Source organism: Sinohyriopsis cumingii, chromosome 4 (genome assembly GCF_028554795.1).
Source record: "Sinohyriopsis cumingii isolate HCF-2022 chromosome 4, ASM2855479v2, whole genome shotgun sequence".
NCBI lineage: Eukaryota > Metazoa > Mollusca > Bivalvia > Unionida > Unionidae > Sinohyriopsis > Sinohyriopsis cumingii.
Window position 1 is genome coordinate 137,007,758 of NC_142964.1, and position 22,238 is coordinate 137,029,995.

The 22,238-nt window shown below is 37.2% G+C and overlaps 1 protein-coding gene across 1 annotated transcript in view; it reads left to right on the forward strand.

The window, feature by feature from the left end:
• Positions 1–22,238, forward strand: part of LOC149802156 (cartilage oligomeric matrix protein-like) — a 142,536-nt gene that overhangs the window by 69,793 nt on the left and 50,505 nt on the right. The window contains exon 10 of the mRNA XM_089956562.1: positions 16,440–16,514. Within this exon, the coding sequence (XP_089812688.1) occupies positions 16,440–16,514 (75 nt within the window). The remainder of the gene's footprint in view (positions 1–16,439; positions 16,515–22,238) is intronic.

Sequence of the window (22,238 nt, forward strand, 5' to 3'; positions counted from 1 at the left end):
CTAAACTAATATACACTTCAAAGTATTGCCAAATCCGTACCAATGGCAAACATTCCTTCTCTACTGTGGACTAATTTATCTGGTGCTTATTTAAATGTCTTAGAAAAATAGTACACTGGACCCTCTAAACCATTTTCCCCTTTCTGAATCAATATTCCACCAACCTCAACATTGCTTCCATCAACAATCATTTTAAATGACTGAAATTTGGAGCTGAAAGAACTGGAACACTTTCAAGCAAGGCCTTTAACTTATCAAAAAAGTCCTTACAATTTTCAGACCAATAAGACTTTGTTTTCTTAGTAAATTAGGGGTTCAGCACGTATGAAATAATTTGAATAAATTTCCGATACTATCCAGCCATACCCGAAAACGCATCATTGTTTTTTCTACTGATATGCACTGGGAATTAAGAGATAACATTGACATTAACTTCTCTATGTTTAACTTGACCGAGTCCCACAGTATGTCATAAGCATGTAACACAAGCAACGTAACTGTCAATTTTGTATCACCAATTCTATTAAAGAATTTCCAAGTGATCTTTCCAGGTGTCAGTGTAAATAATGACCAAACAAAGGTAAGCGTTACAATTATCTAGACTAGATGTAATCATGTTCATTAAACGTTGCAACGTTTAAGGCGAACCTTTCATCCCAAACGACATCACTTTATATTGATAAAGTCCATCTTGACTTACAAATGTCGAAATTTCCTTTTGTCCTTTCCGTGAGTGGAATTTGCCATAATCCTTTGTTACGACAAGCTTTATAAAATTTAACAAATAATCTATTACCTTAGAAAAACAAAGTAAAAATGGAAAAATTTACTTAACAGTTTTAAGAATAAAATCCAAAACAATAATCCAGTAATTAAAAAATTAGAAGTGCTAGTAATAAAATGTTCTAATGAATTCGAGGTCAAGTCCCAAAGAAAATCCAAAATGGAAGGCAATGACGTATACTACAGCCAGTATAGTACTGTTGTGTCTACAGTTATCTGTTGAACCATAGAATATAATCAGGTGTTAGAATTCTGAATAAAATAAATGTCTTTGTCGAAGAATTCTATATGAGCACTAAAATATTCCAGGAAAAGAAATAATAATTCCATAAAATAAACTTTCAACTCAGAATGGTCACAACAAAACAAACACACTGACATCATTTGTTTAGAAGCCCGACTGAGATGAATTCTCCATAGGTTATAAGGTTATACAGTCTAAGTAAGAGGCAAAATAGATACCCTAATGAGGGTCACATGATCACTTTCCAGAACAAGATAGAAGCTATTTACATGTCTAAGGTCACGTATTCCAGTACAGCCTCAATCTTACTCTATGTATCCTACAATAGAAATAAATAAAAAAGAAGTTGTTTACTCAACTGTTACTAATTTTGAATTAAGGTAAGGAACTAGGTCAGCATTAGGTGTTTATGACTGTACGGTCAGGTCAAACTAGTTTCTGGAAAATATCAATTTCCAGTAAACAAAATTACATTGTTTTAACATGTAATGAAATAAAAAAAATTAAAACTTACAAACAGACAATTCAACAAAATCAAATATAAATTAAATCAAATATACATAACACATCCCCCATAAAGAAGAAAATATTAATATGATAAAGCTTTCTTTTTACCACTGATTAATTATACATGAGGTTAAAAAGAACTCTTATGGATTACACACAGTGTACATGAAATAATACATTTTTATACAAGAGAAAGTGCATTTGCTATTAAAGTATATTTTCCCTTGAAGTGCTTGATGTCAATATAATAATCCTAAAACAACAGACTCCACCTTAGTAGTCTTTGATTTTTATTTTTCATGTTGCCGATGAAAGTAAGGGGGTTGTGGTCAAAGCCAAACATTACTTCTCGATTGTTGAACAATTTCTTTGGTGCCTATTTAATTTCTTAGAAAAATAGCACACTGTGTGATCAACATCATTTTTGTCTTCTTGCTCCAACCCCAACATCGCTTGCATCAACAGACAGTTTAAATGATTGGCTGAAATTTGGAGCTGTAAGAACTGGCGTACTTTTAAGTATGGCTTTTAACTTAGCAAAAGCATCCTGATATGTTTCAGTCCAAAGGAACATTTTTTCTTACTCAATACATTTGAGTTTAACAATTATAAAAAAATTGGAACAACATTTTTGATGGTATCCAGTCATACCTAAATATCGCATCAGTTGCTTTTAACTAACAGGCACAGGGAATTCAGATATAATCTAGACCTTAGCATCCGTTGCTTTAACTTGTCCATGTACCACAATATGTCCTATAAAAGTTACATTAGCAAGGCAGAACTCACTTTTTATTCGTTAATGAAGCTTTTGCCTCAGAAAGATCATTTTTTCTGGCAAATTTAATTAATTCATCTTTTTTCAAAAGGTCTAGTTGTTCCTGGGTAGGACTTGAAAGAATGATTTCCACCTTTGATGCCATTGTAGAAAAAGCTTGCTGATTTCACTAAAAGATTTCAAAATTGTAAAACAATATTTGGGATTTAGAAACATGTTCAAACCCTAGGGAGATTCAAATTTCAAAAAGAAAATTTAACAAATAATTTATTTCCCTAGAAAAATAAAGCAAAAATGGAAAAATTATCTTCCAAGAATAATCCAGGAATTAAAAACTTCGAAGTCCTAGTAATAAAAAATTCGAGTCCGAGACCCGATGAAAATCCAAAATGGAAGGCAATGACGTATAATATAGCCAGTATAGTACTGTTGTGTCTACAGTTCTCTGTTGAACCATAGAATATAATCTGGTGTTTGAATTCTAAATAAAATTTCAGTAAATGTCTTTGTCCAAGAATTTTGTATGAGCACTAAAATATTCCAGGGATAAAAATTAATAATTTCATACAATAAAATTTCAACTCAAGATGGTCACAACGAAACGAACACCTTGACACCAAGTGTTTAGAAGCCCAACTGGGATAAATTCTCCATAGGAAAAGGTTATACAGCCTTAGTAAGCTGCAAAATAGATACGCGTATGAGGGTCACATGATCACTTTCAAGAAAAAGGTAGAAGCTATTTAATGTCTAAGGTCACGTATTCCAGTACAGCCTCAGTCTCACTCTTTGTATCCGACAATAAAAATAAATAACAAAAATTATTTACTCAACTGTTACTAATTTTGAATTAAGGTCAGGAACTATGTCAGCATTAGGTGTTTACGACTAAACGATCAGCTCAAACTAATTTCTGGAAAATATTAAATTCCAGTAAAAAAATTACATTACTTTAACATGTAATGAAATAAAAAAAATTAAACTTACAAACAGACAATTAAATTAAATCAAATACAAATTAAGTCAAATATACATAATGCCGTTCAAAAGGTCACACATTGCAACATATTTTGCATTTCCAATTTTGTCAATGCAGTTGTCGATTTTTGGCATTGGAAATGAATCCAATTTGGTCACCATATACACATTTGTATAGATGTTACAAATGCGTAAAATGTTACATGGTTTTAGCACAAAAATACATGGCGAACTCCAGTCACTTTTACCTGGTTCTCTGAAATAATTTTCCAGCAAATACTCATTAAAATAAATTCTCCAACTATTCCTGTGGAATCTACAATGTTAACGTCATGGTAGGTTTTATGCTCTCGTGTTGGAAAATCTGGAAACAAGTGCTCGTATTCAAAACGTAGCTGTTTTAATTCGTTTTTCTTCTTGTAGCTGCAGACGTGAAAATGTCTGGTCCATATTATTCATTTCTGCATTCCAAAGACTGGTTACATCAAAGTCATTACAGTCTGGTTGCATTCCGTCACTTAAATCCTCACAGTGTGGGACGGATACAGCTTAAATGACTGAATTCGATCACCATTGGCAAGTTGACTGAACAGGTGTCCCCCGTTTATCATTATACAATAAAGGTTATAAATATATATTTTGTGTTATAGATGTGTTTTTTAAAATCAGCATAAGTGATATCCTTGATTTAAATCACGTTGGGAGTTAGCGCGAGCTTTAAAAAATCATTTGTAAACTAATTGTTTTGCACCCTCTATGATGGCTAACTGAAAACAAACACTGAATTTCGAACCAACCCTTTCTGAACGAAGTTAAAAACAAAAAATAAAAAATCCAACACCGTCATTTTGTCACGATTACAATTCTGAAACCAATGTCATTGTCGCGAAGCGATTTTAAAGAAGATTGAAATAAGAGTTTTGGAAATATTTTTAACATCAGCATACTCTCCAATACATCGATGTGGTTACCTGGGGAAAGCCTACAATGAATCGTACAATTTCACCATCAGATGTGATGCAGAAGAAGTGCCGCTTCAGACTAAAGAGACAGCATTTTGCTTCCTTGTTTGGAATGTTTGTAACATGCTCAAGGAAACAATAAAGAAATGTTAAGAGCAGGAAACTGTGCTCACATTAGAAGACCAAAAGTACTTTGGACAAAAGTTAATACCGAACTACATGACATAACTGTTAGTTTCACAGTACGGTTGCTTGGATGTTACCCTAAAGTCTGTAAAATGGAAAATCTGAATTGAGAAGAGCTAAACGAATATTTTACCTGACATAGAGTCACCAAGAAAAACGACAGCATGTACAGTATCAAAATCGATCACAGAACACGTAAAGTGGGAAAACCTTGTGTCCAGGAAATGAAAATCCGTTGGAAGGGATATCAACCCAATTTCGATTTTTTTTAAATTTCAGCTTCACAAGTTATCTATTATAAAAAGAAGTAAAAGTGACTAATATACATTTAAGTATTGGGTCCCTTTTCCGAGTTCATCCATGCAAGAACTGCAAAGACAAACTGAACAACAGTGTGCGTGGTGTGGATAGCTTGTTCCTAAAATTCAAAACACCTTTTCTGTCACTTCTTTGTGGTGTATTGTGTCATTGGCGCCGCTATTGACAACGTGGTTTGCAAAATAAACAACTGTGGGTGGTCATTTTATGCAGCAGTTGTATTTGTTGTCTTCTTTCCTATCCTTCACAGCAGCAACAACTGCAGCAAAGCCAATGCCATTCACAATTTATCCAGTCACAGCCACCCTTTGAACCGATAGAAAATCATTCCTGGTTGACATATGGTCGCTCTTCGGAGACAATTTAACTATTAATGATCGATTTATTTTACATTGTTATTGACACGTTCTATGGATATGCTTCCCAGCGAAATTACCTCAAAGCTATACGATTAGATAACAAAACTAATTGGAAAGTTGCGATGGTAGGAATTATTTATTCCACTCGAGTTTTAAATATTGGTGGGACACAAAGGCAATTCTGGTCAAAATACTCAATAAACAAGCACAATAACACTTGGACAAAATACCCAAGCTTTTACGAAAATAACATAAGATACAAGAACCTGCTAATTCACAGCTGAATATGCATATCATAGAAATTCTCGAAGGATCATATTGTAATAGTCGCCATCTCGTCGGTATGAATTCAGCTTTTTTTTGTAAACGAACCGATTGACAAAAGCAATCGACAAAACTCACCCAAGAGTACTGATCGACTACCGTGCACCTTGTCGTCGTCTAACAATCCATTTTTCTGGCAGCAAAACGTGACCCATCACATTTTCTCCCATTTTTGTTTGCTGTTCTGGGTGGGAAAACTGACCTTGTTTTAGCCATGGACATCAATGAAAACAGCCAATTCTTCAAACATTTATGACACCCTATGTAAATAAATGAAGTACTCAATTTGACGATTGTGTATTTTAATGTGGTAGAGTACAATGTGGTATGGAGTCATTCCTTTCAAAGTAGATTCTGCCACCTCCAGCGCCGGAGACAAACAATTAAGGAAATACCTATCACGTTTACGTATGAATTTGTGCATCCGCATTATCTTTCTCGTAGTAAGTCGTATTAGGACAGAGCTGTCATCAGTATTAAAGAATATCTGGGGCAAAATATATTCTCTGAAGAAGTCACTATAAACAACATTTTCAAAATCGATTCTCAGTGAATTTTAACTGACGCATCCTGTGTTCCGAGGAGTAGCTAGGAAAGGAGAACATGGTTTTTGGAGATATGTTGAAATCGGTCGTATCCTACTCTGAACAGCGAAGAAGAAGCAGGAAACTACGTCGAAAATATTCCAAAGCGCACAGATATGACTACAAAAGGAATGAAAAGAAAATAACCGTCATAGACTTGGACATTTTCTATTACTAAAAATCATGTACCGAGTTTCTTGTGAATACTCCACTACAGAACTTGATACGTTTGCAGTGCCCATGATGATGATGATGATGATGTAAGAGTCCCAGAGGATATAATGATATCCGGTGTGGTGTTCTTTGACGATCTCAGCTCACACTGAGTTAGAAATCAAAGGTCATACCGAAGATTACATTGATCTGAAAAAGTCACTTGTACCTAATGTCATCGTCTTCACAGCTGACAACAACAATCCATGCAATGATGCTAGAATCGCTTCTCTCTGCACTTTCATGTTGTTGTTGTTCAGCAAGTTGAATGTGTCCTTAAACAACAAGCTGTTCAGCAGTACCATTACCGAACGTACCTAGAGAATCTACCGATGGAAAGGAAGCCAATAATACACTTATTGATGCGTCTGGATGTTATTGGAGCGAAACCCGACACATTAGCGGCAATCAAAGACACATACTTGACATGGCTAGTGACTTCATAATGTAGGATTTTATGACTGCTAAATGAAAATCAGACATGGACATAGTTTAGAAATGATGGATCATTTACACTTGGACATTTTGTTGTAAGACAAGTTGACTGGAGTAAATATTCGCCTGACGTAGTATCAGTGTAGTATTATGCTACATTTGATAGATGTTGCTAACAGGTACAAAACCTACATCGCAGAAGCCAGACTATATACGACGTATAGAAGTATTACCTAAGTAGGAGACGATACCCCAGTCAAGTTCTGACAAGAAAAATTGCCAAGTATCTCATATGACGAGTGGAATTCAAATCCTTTACTATTGCCTCTAGCTCCTCTCCAAGAACAATGATATGGTCTCCACTGAGTCAGCTCCCTAAACGTTTATTTATTGGCATCAAAGAAATGCTGCAGTTAGCCAAAATACTCGTAGAGAAATCATGTCCCATTCGAACACTTCAGTGTATCGATGGTAGACGTGATCTGAGACAGTCAAACTTTTCCCCCCAGACCATTTCAACCTGACTTTGCCCAGAAGAGTTACATGCGATCTTACTTGAATCCATTTGAAGCTCCAGAACGATTATCGACCAACGATAATGGCTTAAAGAAGAAATAGTATTTATGTCACGATAGTCAGAACAGGAATAAAACTTTGTCTTCTGTTTTGCCCACCTCTTTGCGGGCCACTTAACATTGTTATTGTTGTCGAATCGATTATCATAGTAAGCAATCATCACAACCAACGACTGATGTCGTGTAAAACAGACAAAGTTGGAGTCTTCTCTGGAAGAAGCATGGATACACGTCCCAGAAGACACAAACCTGAACGTGTGGTGTAAAGACTTAAAAGACTATTTGACGCACTACTGATTCTCTTGAAAACGATTAGTTATTTCTATGGATGTTTGTTCTTGTTTTTTACTTAAAATTTCTTTTGACCACAGACAGGCCCATCATGTTAAACCTGTGGAATTTTGTTATATTGCATTTCCCCTTGTCCCCATTGTAACGTAATGCATATGTACATGTATTAGTCTAGTTCACAGTAAGGTTGTACGAGTTGTTTCCCTTCTTACTGTTGTAAGCGCTTGTCAAAAGAAGAGTGGAACAGTGGTGACAGGAGAGTGAATAAAACGTGTTGAGCACAGCCCAGTCTTCTGTCTTGAATTTGTCATAGAAAGACGTTACATGGTGTCAGAAGGATGGCATTTTCGCCTACATCATCAATACCTTTTCCGCCGAAACTGGAGCTTCGGGGAAATTTGTCTGCGAACTGGAAAAAATTCAAAAGAGTCTGGGTGAACTATGAAGTAGCTACGGGGCTGGCAGAAAAAGCGCCAAAACTGAGAATAGCCACTCTTCTTACGTGTTTAGGGCCAGACGCCATAGAACTGTTTGATACCTTCACATATGAGAATGATGGAGACAAAGATAAACCTGACAAAGTGCTTGACAGATTTGAAAAGTACTGTATAGGAGAAACAAACGAAACCTATGAACGGTACAATTTCAATTGTCGACAACAGGAAGCAGGTGAGAGCATTGATGCCTACGTAGCTGCGCTAAGGTCACTAGCACAAACGTGTAATTACGGTGATTTAGAGGACAGTCTGTTGCGAGACAGAATGGTAATTGGGATAAGAGACAACAGCACCAGGAGAAAACTGTTGCAAGACAAGAAGTTAACCTTAAGAACTTGCATAGATATCTGTCGAGCAAACGAAAAAACGCAAGAACAGATGAAAGCTATGAATCAGGAAGAAGTGTCGGCATTAGCACAAAAGAAGAGTGAAAAGTCAAGAAAGCAAAGTCAGCTGCAAAGAGAGTGTGACTACTGCGGGAAAGAACATGAAGCAAAGAAAGAAGCTTGCCCGGCCGTAGGGAAAATATGTGCAGAGTGTGGGTTAAAGAACCATTTTGCAGTAAAGTGCAAACATAAAACTCCAAAATGGAAAGCACACAAAAAGAAATACAAGCAGAAAGAAGGAGTAAAAGTTATAGATGATAATTCAAGTATTGATAGTGAAAGTGAAGAATTTGTGTTGACAGTAGAAGAAGTTAATGGGATAGAAACATACCCAAAGAAATTGTTTGCCAAAATGACTTTAGGTGAGAGTCTGATAAATTTCCAATTAGACTGTGGCTCAACAGTTAATATAATCTCTGAAACAGATTATAAGACAATATGCCATGATGACAAACTGAAGCACCTGGAAAAGAACAATGTGACACTTGTTATGTATAACAACAGTGAAACAAGAGCCTTGGGTAAAAGAAAATTGCACATTACAAATCCATAGAATAAGAAAGTTTACATCTTAGAGTTTGTAATTGTACAAGGGAAGGCAAGACCCCTACTTGGAGCCCAAGCAGTACAGAAAATGAAACTAATTACTGTAAATAAACAACATATCATGGCAGTGGAGACAACACCAAACCTCGTACAGGAATATGAAGACATATTCAATGGAGAAGGTCTCTTGGAAGGAGAACTCCACCTTGAACTGACAGAACAAGCCAAACCAGTAAAACTGCCAGTGAGGAAAATTCCATTAGCTGTTAAGCCGAAGTTGAGGGCAGAAATTCAACGACTGGTGAAACTTGGAATATTGACTATTGTTGTTGTTGTTGTGGGGTTTAACGCCATTTTTCAGCACACGATAGGCTATACATTGCGGCCAGTATTAATGGTGGAGGAAGAACCCGGGAAAACCCCGGAAAGAACCACCGACCCTCGAGAAGCTACTGGCAAGCTTTCTCACATACCCACATTGGCTGAATCTTAGACTCGAACCGCCGCAGACAGAGGTGAGATGGCAGTGATCCGTAACGTAGAGCGCTTTAGACCACTCGGCCACTCGGGGCCCCGGAATATTGACTAAGGAGAAAGAACCAACAGACTGGATTTCTAGCATGGTGGTGGTTATGAAGAACAACGAGAAATACGGCTGTGCATTGACCCACAACCTTTAAATAAGGTCTTGAAAAGAAACCATTACCCAATTCCAACGATAGAAGATGTTCTGCCAGACCTGAGCAAGGCGAGAATTTTTACTGTTGTGGATGCAAAAAATGGGTTTTGGCATGTTAAGTTAGATGAGGAATCTAGCAAACTCACCACATTTGGAACGCCATGGGGACGATACAGATGGAGGAGAATGCCATTTGGTATAGCACCAGCGCCAGAAGAATTTCAGAGGAGAATTGATGAAGCTTTGGAAGGGATTCAAGGTGTGAAAGCAATTCATGATGATATTCTAGTTTGGGGAAGTGGTGAAGATGATGCTAAGGCCACAGATGATCATGACAGAAAGCTTCGTAAACTTTTTTGAGAGATGTCGCACAAAGAATGTTAAATTGAACAAAGATAAGATGAAATTGAGGCAGAAGGAAGTCACATTCATGGGACATGTGATCTCTGCAGAAGGGTTGAAAGTTGACAGTGCAAAGGTAGAGGCAATCAAAGAAATGCCTATACCGACCGATAAACAGGCAGTCCAGCGACTGTTAGGTATGGTGAACTATGTTCAGAAGTTTGCTCCAAGGCTATCGGAAGTGACAGAGCCATTAAGACAGTTGATCAAGAAGGACGTCGAGTTTTATTGGGATCAAATTCATGATAAATGCCTTCATGAAATTAGAGAGATATTGACATCAGCACCAGTTCTAAGGTACTTTGACCATGAGAAGGACACTATTCTTCAATGTGATGCATCGGAAACAGGGCTAGGGGCTTGTTTGCTGCAAGAGGGGCACCCAGTAGCCTATGCCTCACGTGCACTCACAGTGACTGAGGTAAATTATGCACAAATTGAGAAAGAGCTACTAGCAATAGTTTTTGGAATGGAAAGGTTTGAGAACTATGTCTACGGGAGACGAGTAGTCATAGAAAGTGACCACAAACCACTTGAAATAATCTGCAAGAAAACTTTAGTTAGTGCACCAAAGCGACTGCAAAGAATGCTGTTAAAACTGCAGAAATTTGACTTCATGGTAGTCTACAAGCAAGGTACAAAGATGTACATGGCTGATACATTGAGTCGTGCATGTTTGCCCTGTAACAAGAAAGTATGTGATAGCGATAGAGTATTTGAGGTTGATACCCGCTCATTCACAGAGAAAGCAATAGAAAGTGTGAGCATGGTTGAGTATCTACCAGTTTCTATTGAACGCATCACTGAGATTCAGAGAGAAACTGAAACAGATTTTCAGTTATGACAGTTGAAAAAAGTCATTCAAAGAGGATGGCCCGAAGAAAAAAAAGTACTTCCACAAGAACTACAGTATTACTCTCCTTTCCGAGAGGAACTGACATTACAGAATGGCCTGATTTTCAAAAGTGACCGTGTAGTGATCCCTGCCACACTGAAAGGTTCGATAATGGAAAGGCTGCACTCCAGTCACATAGGAATACAAGGCTGTCTGCGAAGAGCCAGAGAAGCTATATATTGGCCAAACATGAATCGCGAAATAGAAAACTACATTGCGAAGTGTGAAACATGCAATGCATATTCTTTTCAGCAGCAGAAAGAATCACTCATAAGTCACGATGTGCCTACCAGGCCATGGGAGAATATAGGTGTAGACCTATGTGAATTTGACAGCAAAGCATATCTGGTCACAGTAGACTATTATTCAAATTTTGTTGAAGTTGATAGACTTTATAATAAGACTGCCAAAGAAGTCATCATGAAAGTGAAAGCTCACATGTCCAGGTATGGAATACCAGATGAACTTGTATCAGACAATGGACCACCATTCTCAGGAAAAGATTTTTCAGAATTTGCACGTTCTTACGAGTTCAAACACAAAACTAGCTCACCAGGATACCCTCAATCAAATGGAAGAGTGGAGAACGCAGTGAAAACGGTGAAGAGATTAATGAGGAAATCAGTACAATCTAGATCAGATCCCTACCTTGCGCTACTGGATTTCCGGAATACACCAACAGAAGTATTGCAGTCATCACCAGCACAATGCATGTTCAATAGGCGTACAAAAACTTTACTGCCTATGTCAAAAAGACTCTTAATGCCAAGGACACAGTCACAGGAAACTACCAGATCTAAGTTGTTGGTAAACAAAAGGAAACAAGAAAAATACTACAATAAGAGTGCAAAGGATTTGCAACCATTACACACTGGAGATGTTGTTAGGGTTAAACCCAGTGACAAACATGGTACTTGGCGAAAGGCATACGTAGAAGGAAAAGTTGACATTCGCTCTTACAAGATTCGGACAGAAGATGGTAGTGTGTATCGCAGGAACAGAAAATATCTGCGAGCTACAAGTGAAAAGTTCATAGACCCTGATATTCAGGATCTACACCCAACACCCGCTGAATCGCAAACACCAGAAATTCTTATGCCGTCTGAAACATGCAAAACAGAAACAGAAATTCATGTACCACAAGAAATTGAAAAAACCAATAGTGGTGCAAAGATTACATCTCAGAACAAATCTAGACCAAAGATGAGCGAACAACAACCATTGAATAATAATGGCGGATCTCCAGACAACTATCAGACATCTAGAGGGAGAAATGTTAAGAAACCTGTGTATTTGAAAGACTATGTCACCTAAATATGAATGTATGTTAATTCCTAGGACAGTGATGCAAAGTTGAAAATAAGGGTGGATAGAAAATTGAGTTAAGACAGAAAGAACTTTAAATAATTCATTTTAGTAAATCATTTGCTAGTGATACCTAGGAAAGCTGGCCATTCCTATATTAAAGAATAATCTCATTTTGATTCTGCATGCATAAAGCTGAGAATTCTAGTCTGATTTTATTGGTAGTAAATTTAGTACTCTTGAAAGAAAGTGCTCATAGCATAACAAAGGAATTGTATATTAACATTATGTGCCAGCAAGCAAGTTAATGGAGAAAATCTATTTTAAGAAGGGAGATGTAACGTAATGCATATGTACATGTATTAGTCTAGTTCACAGTAAGGTTGTACGAGTTATTTCCCTTCTTACTGTTGTAAGCGCTTGTCAAAAGAAGAGTGGAACAGTGGTGACAGGAGAGTGAATAAAACGTGTTGAGCACAGCCCAGTCTTCTGTCTTGAATTTGTCATAGAAAGACGTTACACCCATCACGTTAAAATTATGGACATTTTTCATTGCCCCGGAATGACTCGTCATATTAATCTCTGATATAAAATTTAAATTATCCACTTTTGTCCTCTGATTAGCCCACATTAACAAATATTTCCCCCTATGAAACTTCGAACCGCACATTCATGAGACAGTACCTTCGTGGGGGGCCCCGAGTGGCCGAGTGGTCTAAAGCGCTCTCCGTTACAGATCACTGCCATCTCACCTCTGTCTTAGCGTTGGTTCGAGTCTCGGATTCGGCCAGTGTGGGTATGTGAGAAAGCTTGCCAGTAGCTTCTCGAGGGTCGGTGGTTCTTTCCGGTGTTTTCCCGGGTTCTTCCTCCACCATTAATACGGCCGCCATGTATAGCCTATCGTGTGCTGAAAAATGCCGTTAAACCCTACAACAACAACAACAAAACTTTCAAAATTTTATGTTTTTTCCTGCTTCACATTGGTATGTTTATCTGCACAAAATTCTGAGCCGTATATCTGAATTTTAATCAGCGCAATACCAATCGTGCCCAAACACTTAATCAACAAAACTATTTCTGTATCAAATTACTGAAGATTTACACATGAGAAAATTAAAAGCACGAAAGATAAAAGAGAACGTGGCTGCCATAGTGAAATAGAGGAAGGTAAACTAAGATGCTGAAATAAATCTTGAAATGGGTGAAATCTGTAACCCAAAATCAATACTAATACGTGCCACAATCTGATACATAATATATACATGATAATAAAAACTATACAAAATCAACACATATACGACATGCAAAAGACGTAAAGATAGGGATAATCTAATAATACCTTTAAGTAATAAAATAGTGGAAAATATGAAACGCGTTCCAGGAAAAGCTGAACTCTTTTGTAACATACCATGGAAAAGAAAATCATCGATTACAGGTGGTACATGAAGTGGAGTCGCCGCTTCCATTTCTAATAATTTCCAAAATTTCACAAAATTAGAGGCATAATTTCAACGTTTTGCAGCCGTGAAACGAAAGGGTAATTTTCCGTACCTATACTGATAAAAGGATGATTTTCCATGCTTAATTGTCCTGAGGAAAAGATGATTTTCTTTCCTGAGATGCTTTTCTATATTTGCCTTGACGTCAAGATGATTTTCCACACTTGTCCTGATGCTTTTTTGTATGATGCCTGCAAGAAAAACGTGAGTTTTTAAATGATGGTAAGTCTTGAAGATTCGATGGTTCAAATTTGTTCAACACTCCAACTTTGGTCACTTACGTTGTTGTTGTTGTTATAGGGTTTAATGACATGTTTCAGCACAAGATAGGCTGTACATGGCGGCCAGTATAAATGGTGGTGGAAGAACCAGGGAAAAGCCCGGAAAGCACCACCGACCGACGAAATGCTACTGGCAAGCTTTCTCACGTACCCACAGTGGCCGAGCCTGAAAGTCTCTTACATAAGCAGAGGTATTAGGCTAAGACGATAGGTAGATCGTTTAGACAAAAAGAGGTCACGTGGATAATCTGTGGATAACAAAGTACTTTGAAATGTCCTTGAAAACTGCAGTAATTTCGTCTAGCTTCTAAGAATCTAAGGACAGTTTTGCAACCATAACTTCCCAAGATGACTGAGAAATAAGGATGGCGAATATTCAATTGTTTAGTTAGTTCTCTTTTTTTTTGTCCTGTCAACAATTGTTAACGTTAGATGGTGGTTACCATCAGGCTTATGTTTTATTTTATTTTACGAAAGGTCTTTAAAAAAAAAATTAGTACTACTTCATCGTTTCTGACAGTGCAAGGTAAAGAGGGTTTAAATCTGTGTTTCAATCCTATCGCGGATAACCCGGAGTCGGCTGTCATGGTGTGTCCCTAAGCAAAGTACAGTATTTCATTTGCCTCTGTGTATGATATAACACTTCGTATACCACTGTACTATTAGGCCTTAAACCAGCTAACTTACCAGTTACTTAAGTTATACGATATTCAATTACACGATTAGATGGTATAATCTTCATTGGCTGATGTGCCGTAAACACCAAACTCACCCGCCCATCCAACCAATCAACTACTTCAATCAGCTACTGATGGCTCTCAGGTATGGTCCTGGATTTTAAAACGTAGCCAAAAAAAAAAATCGCCAACTTCAATATATTGTAGCCATTTTCAAAAAATGTCGCCAGATTATGTAATGAATATTTTTCCAAGTCTATTAATGTAATAGGCAAAGAACATTGAAAAAAGATGGGATAGTTATTACTTTAATGACAACAAGCAATACAGCCATAATATTACGCCATAATATTACAAAATAAATCATTACATTACTGCTTTTCACTACTTCCATGTTCTTTGCATCCTGCATCACAGTTAGTGCATAAGTATGACTGTCGTCACCTGAAATAAATGCATTATCAGCTGTAAAATATCTACTTTCCTGTCATCTACAGTCTCTCTCTGTCTCTCGTTTTTTTAAAAAATATAAACATCAGGTGTTGAGCAAATCGATATTATGTGTTTTATTTTCCAAACAATAGTTTTGTAAGGAACTGTAGTTTATGGCATTTTAATACTAAAACCCCGTGATCGTACTTTGCAATGCAAGATTCAGGGACTGTTGTCTGATGAATTTGCACTAAATCCAAACGCTGTTAATTTTGTTAACTTACTCTAAGGATGAGGCGATGAACACGCAACGGTAAACTTTCGTTTACTCATGACAAAGTTGCACTGTTGACAGTATGCCATTCTGATAGCGATTTTTTCCATTTGCTTTGCATTTATACACAGCAATCGGTACTTAAAAAATAATCAGTTTTCTCTTAAGTTTCAACAAAACTATTTTATTGGTGCATTTAAAAAAAACAACAGGAGGATTAGCCGTCGTTTAATTAATTGTAGCTGTTTTTATTAGCGTCTTCAGAGGTCGGTCGATTGTAGGTATTGTCCAAGTAGCATGACTGAGTCATAGCATACAGTACTCAGGCCAGATGTCAACATACGCGGATCATGATATTGCAATGCACTGTAAAGATGGGTTTGTCAATACGAACAAAGGGTTTGTTTATGTAACATATATATTCAAGTGCACTGTGTATCCAAGTTTGTGGCTTACTTTTGTGGTCCCTATGAATGTCTCCACTCCAGATCCATGACTGTATGTACTAATTAAACAGCCAAAATGGTTGTCGACAAAAAATTGCCATATGGTATATTTTGTCGCCAATAAAAAAAATCTCAATTTGGGACATTGGCGAAGCCCAGGACGATCTCTGGCTCTGATAGTTGCGTGATTATGGTGTTGTGGTTGTTCAAACATGCCAAAATCATTCTCGAACTTGTGACAATACGTTGTTCTAAACTTGTATGTTATTTTACAGGTGTGTGAACTTGGATGCTATTTAATAGGTGTGTCAACTGGTATGTTATTTTGCAGGTGCATCAACTTGCATGTTATTTTACAGGTGTGTCAACTTGTATGTTATTTTACAGGTGTGTCAACTTGTATGTTATTTTACAGGTGTGTCAACTTGCATGCTATTTTACAGGTGTGTCAACTTGGATGCTATTTTACAGGTGTGTCAACTTGCATGCTATTTAATAGGTGTGTCAACTGGTATGTTATTTTGCAGGTGCATCAACTTGCGTGTTATTTTACAGGTGTGTCAACTTGAATATTATTTTACAGGTGTGTCAAGATGTAGACGAGTGTCAGAGCAACAACGGTGGCTGTGTGCCAGATTCTGTTTGCCATAACACAAAAGTAAGGGATTAACTTTGTCTCTCAGAATCATAAACCACCCCAATGTTTGTTCGGTTTCTCTGGTTTTCTTATTTATTTAATTAATTTTTAAAATGAATATATCATATTATTGAATCTAAAATGTAGATAATGTATATCGAATTTAATCCTTATTATTTCACTTAAAAATGTATATTGATTTATTGGTGCTTTGATAGCCTCTACACATACACTACCTATGGCATGTTTTTAATATTTTTCTTCCACTACATTTCTTACGTTTACCTTGTACAAAACGTTTACGTTACCTAGTACTACACGTTTAGTTTTTACTACATGTTTACATTTACTTTGTAATACACATTTACATTTACCTTGTGCTACACATTTACGTTATCTTGTACTACGTGTTTACGTTACCTTGTAATACACGTTTATGTTTACCTTGTACTACATATTTACGCATACCTGGTACTACACGTTTATGTTTACCTTGTACTACATGTATATGCTTATCTTGTACTACATGTGCACGATACCTTGTACTACATGTTTACGTTTACGTTTGCCTTGTACTACACATTTGCGCTACCTTGTACTACACCTTCATTTTACCTTGTACTACATGTTTAAGTTTACCTTGTAATTATTCCAATTTTTATTAATTGACCGCGTTTTCTACAATTTGATTGGATGTAAACTGTCACGTGATACTGGTCTGGAATTATTTACACATTGATAAATTCTGCGGACCGTTTTTGGTTCCCTACTTCTGGGTCATTTTATGTTAAGTTTTATCATTATCAACGCCTTGCACCATAATAATAACAACAACAAGGTCCCCCACCAACCCCTGTGATTTCTGATCAAAATTTACAAATCCCAGAATACAATCGCCCATTATAAGTTAAAGCAAAGGACTTGCACAGACCTTCCTGCACTCTAATAATCTCTCCCTTTGCCGAAGAAAGCATATGGCAGGCTTTAAGAATAAATCTTTAGAATTTATTGCATTTCACATCGATAATATGTTGCAGCAGCTATTAAAGGTCACAGTCATATCAGGAGTTGTGGATCTCACTAAAATGGACATGAGTATACTTTGAAAGATCGAAATGCGCAGAAAGCAAGAAGAACAATGCAATAACAACACTAGCCATAAGCAAGCGTATTGTTAAAAACAGGAACTGCCTGGTTTAAACAGCATCAACCATGTCTTTTTGATTAAAAGAAAAAATGATCATAGCAAGCTCGTTAGATAACTGCCATGACCCATTCTGACACTACCATATATTACTACATAAAAATCTACTACTCTTTGCTAATGAAAATGTGGCTATGTATTTTGTCGCAATGAAGAATGTAAAGAAAACTTTGTTAATGAAATCTGCTGATATGATGACAGAAAGAAAGTAAATTGGAATTACAAGGATTAAATGATCATGGTTGGGTATTTTTTAGCAGCAGAGGGGGTGATCAGACCACTTAAGGGAATGGTCACCTTGTGTTTGAATCAAAAAGAATAATGACCCTTCATAGAGGTAATACCACGTCTACGATTATTGTTTGTCCCAAACAGAATTGTAGACGAACCCCCTCTGCTGCTATAATAATTAAATCTAATGTTATAATAAAATGGTACATCCGGAATCTCATACTGCAAGAATAGCTCGAGAACGATTAGAAGCAATCAAAAAAATTCTTCCTGTTAGAGATTCATTCAGAAAAAATCTACAAGCGCAGCAAGAAGCACAAGCTGAGTATGAAGAAGAAACTAAAAAACTGTTTAAGCCCGTCACTGCAGTCATCAAAGAAGATCTTCTTCCGGTATCAAAACAAATAGCAAGAAGAACTAAACAGACAAAGAAGATTTTACGAGATCTTCCAACTGATATAGCTGCGGCTCAACCTCCACATGTTGGTGAAGAAATACTTGAGGGTATTGGTAAAATTCGTGCTGAAATAGGTGAGATGAAAGATCATGTAACAGAAACAGGAGAAGCAAGGGAAAGGGTTCGTATAAAAGATAAATTTAATGAACAACATCTTGATCTCATAAAGGAATCTAAAAATGTAAATATATTAGCTGAATATGCCGCACGGACTTATGGTTATCGAAAAGAAGTTTTAAAAACCGAGTATGCCAATGATATTATAAGTCGTGATAATTGGTTCAGGTGGATATTTCGTATACATTATAATGTTGACCAAGCTAGAAATAGTGATACTAGATATATTGAATTTATGAAAGCAATAGATTTATATTATGATCGACTGCAAAAACAACAACAGCAGGAACAAATACAACCTTCTTCTCCGATACCGCAGCAACAACAAATACAACTTCCGCAGAAACGGAAAAAACAAACTCCACCACCGCAGCAACAACCTTCTCGACCGCAATCTCCAGAAGAAGAATTTCACGATGCACCGGGTGCTACTGGCAGTGGTCTGGGAAATAATTTAGTTTGTCCTGATAATATCCTCAATGACGTGTCACGGTTAGAGGTTCTCATAGGAGGAAAACGTGCCGGAAATAATTCACCAGAAATAACCAATGAAGCATCTGATATTTGTCGGCGATTATTTCAAGGTGGTGTCACGGATATTGGCGTTTACCGAGAGCTTATTGATGAGCTCGTTGATGATTAGTCATCGCGATTAGATAAATGGTAAATAAAATAAGATGATCATACATAATAATCATCGTAAATCTGTACAGGTCAGAGCGGTGAACTCACGATTACCAATTTATAGGGTTATTTACGGAGATGGACTTGGTGATGTTATTCAGGGATTATTTACAAGGTTAGCCCCAAAAGCAGCACCTATTGCAAAACAATTATCGATGAAAGCTATTGATATTGTTCGTGAAAAAGCTCCTGGTGCAATTATCAATGTTGCTGGGAAGGCATTCTCGGCGATCAAAGAAAGACTAGCACGATTATTGCGACGAAAACAACAACCACTTGTGAAACTGGCAAGTACTGAGGTGATGCCAGCAGACGTAAGTAAAATAATAAATCAAGCTGCAAATCAAAAACTAGCAGCGTTAGCAGATCGGGGACTCGGTGAATCGGGAAATAATATTTCAAGTTTAATATCAGGAAGTGGAACTTCCCGAGGTGGAACTTCCCGAACGCGGTAATCAACGTGTTAGACGAAAATAATTATAATAAAATGTTCAAGCGCGTATCCGACACAGCATTTGACATGGAAGCACCTGTCCTTAAAGATGAATCGGTACGTGATTATCAGTTTTATTCTTATGACGCACGAACACCAGATCAACATGGAAGAATTGAACTATAAGTTCATGACACAAGTAGATATTTTCTACCCGCTGAGGCTTTTATTGAGGTAGAAGGTACAATCGTAAAAACGGATGATGCTAATTACTTAGATCCAGTAAAAGTTGGTTTCGTCAACAACGGGATCATGGCATTATTTGATAGCGCCACGTATATGATTGATGGAAAAAATATTGAATCGATTGAGAAGGATGTAGACGTTGCTACAACAATAATAGGGCTGGCAAGATATTCTGATGATTATACAAGATCAGCAGGTCCCACAATGATGTTTGTGAAAGATAATTCTAATAACCCTGAAAGCGATCCGTATAATATAAGACGACCAAGAAATTTTGCCAATAACGCGGATGCCGATGTGTGGCCGGTGGTTCATGGTTCTGGTGAAAATTTCAACTTGGGATTTGCAGCGCGTAGAAATATGTTGCTAGGAGACAATAGAAGATTTTCATGTACAATTCCACTATCGCATATTTTTGGATTTTGTAGGAATGTTAAAAAGGTTATTTTTGGAGCTAGACACACGGTTGTTCTTGTAAGAAAGGGTAATGATAATGATGCTCTGTGGAGACCCGTTGGTGATGTTGGTAAAGTAGTATTATCGAAACTTTCACTGTGGATGCCGGTAATGACTCCAACGATCGCAGAAGAACAGAAATTAATTTCTTTCATGGACACAGGTGGTAAATCCTTGTTGTCATGGTTAACAACAAACACAGATAGTATGCAAACTAACGTTAACGGTCAGTTTACATGGCATATAGCATCACAACAAGGTGTTTCTGCACCACGACATATTTTTATTGCGTTTCAAAACCATGATCGTTTAGGTAGTCAAGTTCACTCTCATATGATATTTGATAAACTAGGTCTTACAAATATTTCCTTGCGGATAAACGGACAACAAGAACCAACAGATAATATACAACTAAATTATGAACAAAATCGTATAGGACGTGCATATCATCGTTTGATGTCATTCATGGGACATGATCAAAATGTAGATACTGGGTTGCAAATATCACAATATGATTTCAGGACGTTGTATCCGATTTATTATTTTTCACTGGAGCATCTTGATCTATCAAAACAATCTGTCGTTGATATACATCTTAAAGCAACATTAAATACAGGTGGTGTTGATTACAGAGCAATCGCGGTCATACTTAGCAATAAAGCCATGTTACTTGAAGGTGGTAGTGGTCGAATGAGGGTCGTTGATGCACCGGTGGAAAATCTGTAATCGTATTATTTAGAAAAATATATTTTATATAAAAATGTCGTATGGTCATGTTAATGTTACTCTGACTCCTGGTCAGGTCAAAAAACTTCAATTAAAAACCACCAACAAATGTGGAACTAAAATATCACTAAAACGAGATCAAATTGGTGGTGGTCCAAACAAATTATCGTTGACAAATAATCAGATTAAACATTTCAATAAAGCCCTGGAATCAAAAACTGGAGTTCAATTTCATCTTTCCCCGAGCGCCATCAAAGACATGGTTAAAACCGGTGGAATATTTCCACTTCTTGCGGCTATTCCAGCGTTAATAGCTGCTGCCGCGCCAGCCGTAGCAAAAGCAGCCGCGTTAGGTGCTGTTGGAACAGCTGCTGGAATGGCTCTAAAGAAAGCAACAGGGCAAGGATACAAAAAAAAGGGACGCGGCTTAAGATTGCCAGGATCTCGTTGGGGAAAGGGTCTGAGGCTTCCACGTTAGATACTCCAGCATCAAATTTTGATTTACTTGATGCTGCTAAACGATTAAAAATAAAAAATTTTAGAGGTGTTTTCATGCGAGATCAATTACCAAAACAACCAAACAAACTAGAAACAGGTATTATTAATCTCGATGAACGTTCTGGACCTGGTACTCACTGGGTATCATACGCGGTTGATCCACGTGGAATCGTTTATTTTGATTCATACGGGTTAGCTCCACCAGTTGAATTTATCAAGTATGTCGCACCACTCCACGCAACAACCAGAGTTTGGTATTCAACGTTACCTACACAAACAATGACAGATCCGCCAATATGCGGCCGTGAAGTAATTAATGTACTTAACGCTATATCAAAATCATCCAAACCGCCACATAAAATCGTGCATGATTATACAAGCAACCGCTTCGTTGCGCGTAAAGCGTTTTAAACAACAGGTCTTATTATAATGGTTGATATTTACGGAAGAAGATCCTCACGTGTTAAGAGACCATTCGGCGACGTTGATCTGTCAAAGTACGCGACTAAGGATGACCTCGCTGACGTTATGAACCTGGCTGGAGTTGACCCAGATGAGGTTGTTATTTTTCAAGATCAACATGGTAAACTAAAAACGAGCAATATCAAATGGAATGATATAATCCGACGAGTACTTGGTGCAGCTACGGATAATATTCCTGTGTTTACTGACAGCGGCATAATTAGGGATTCA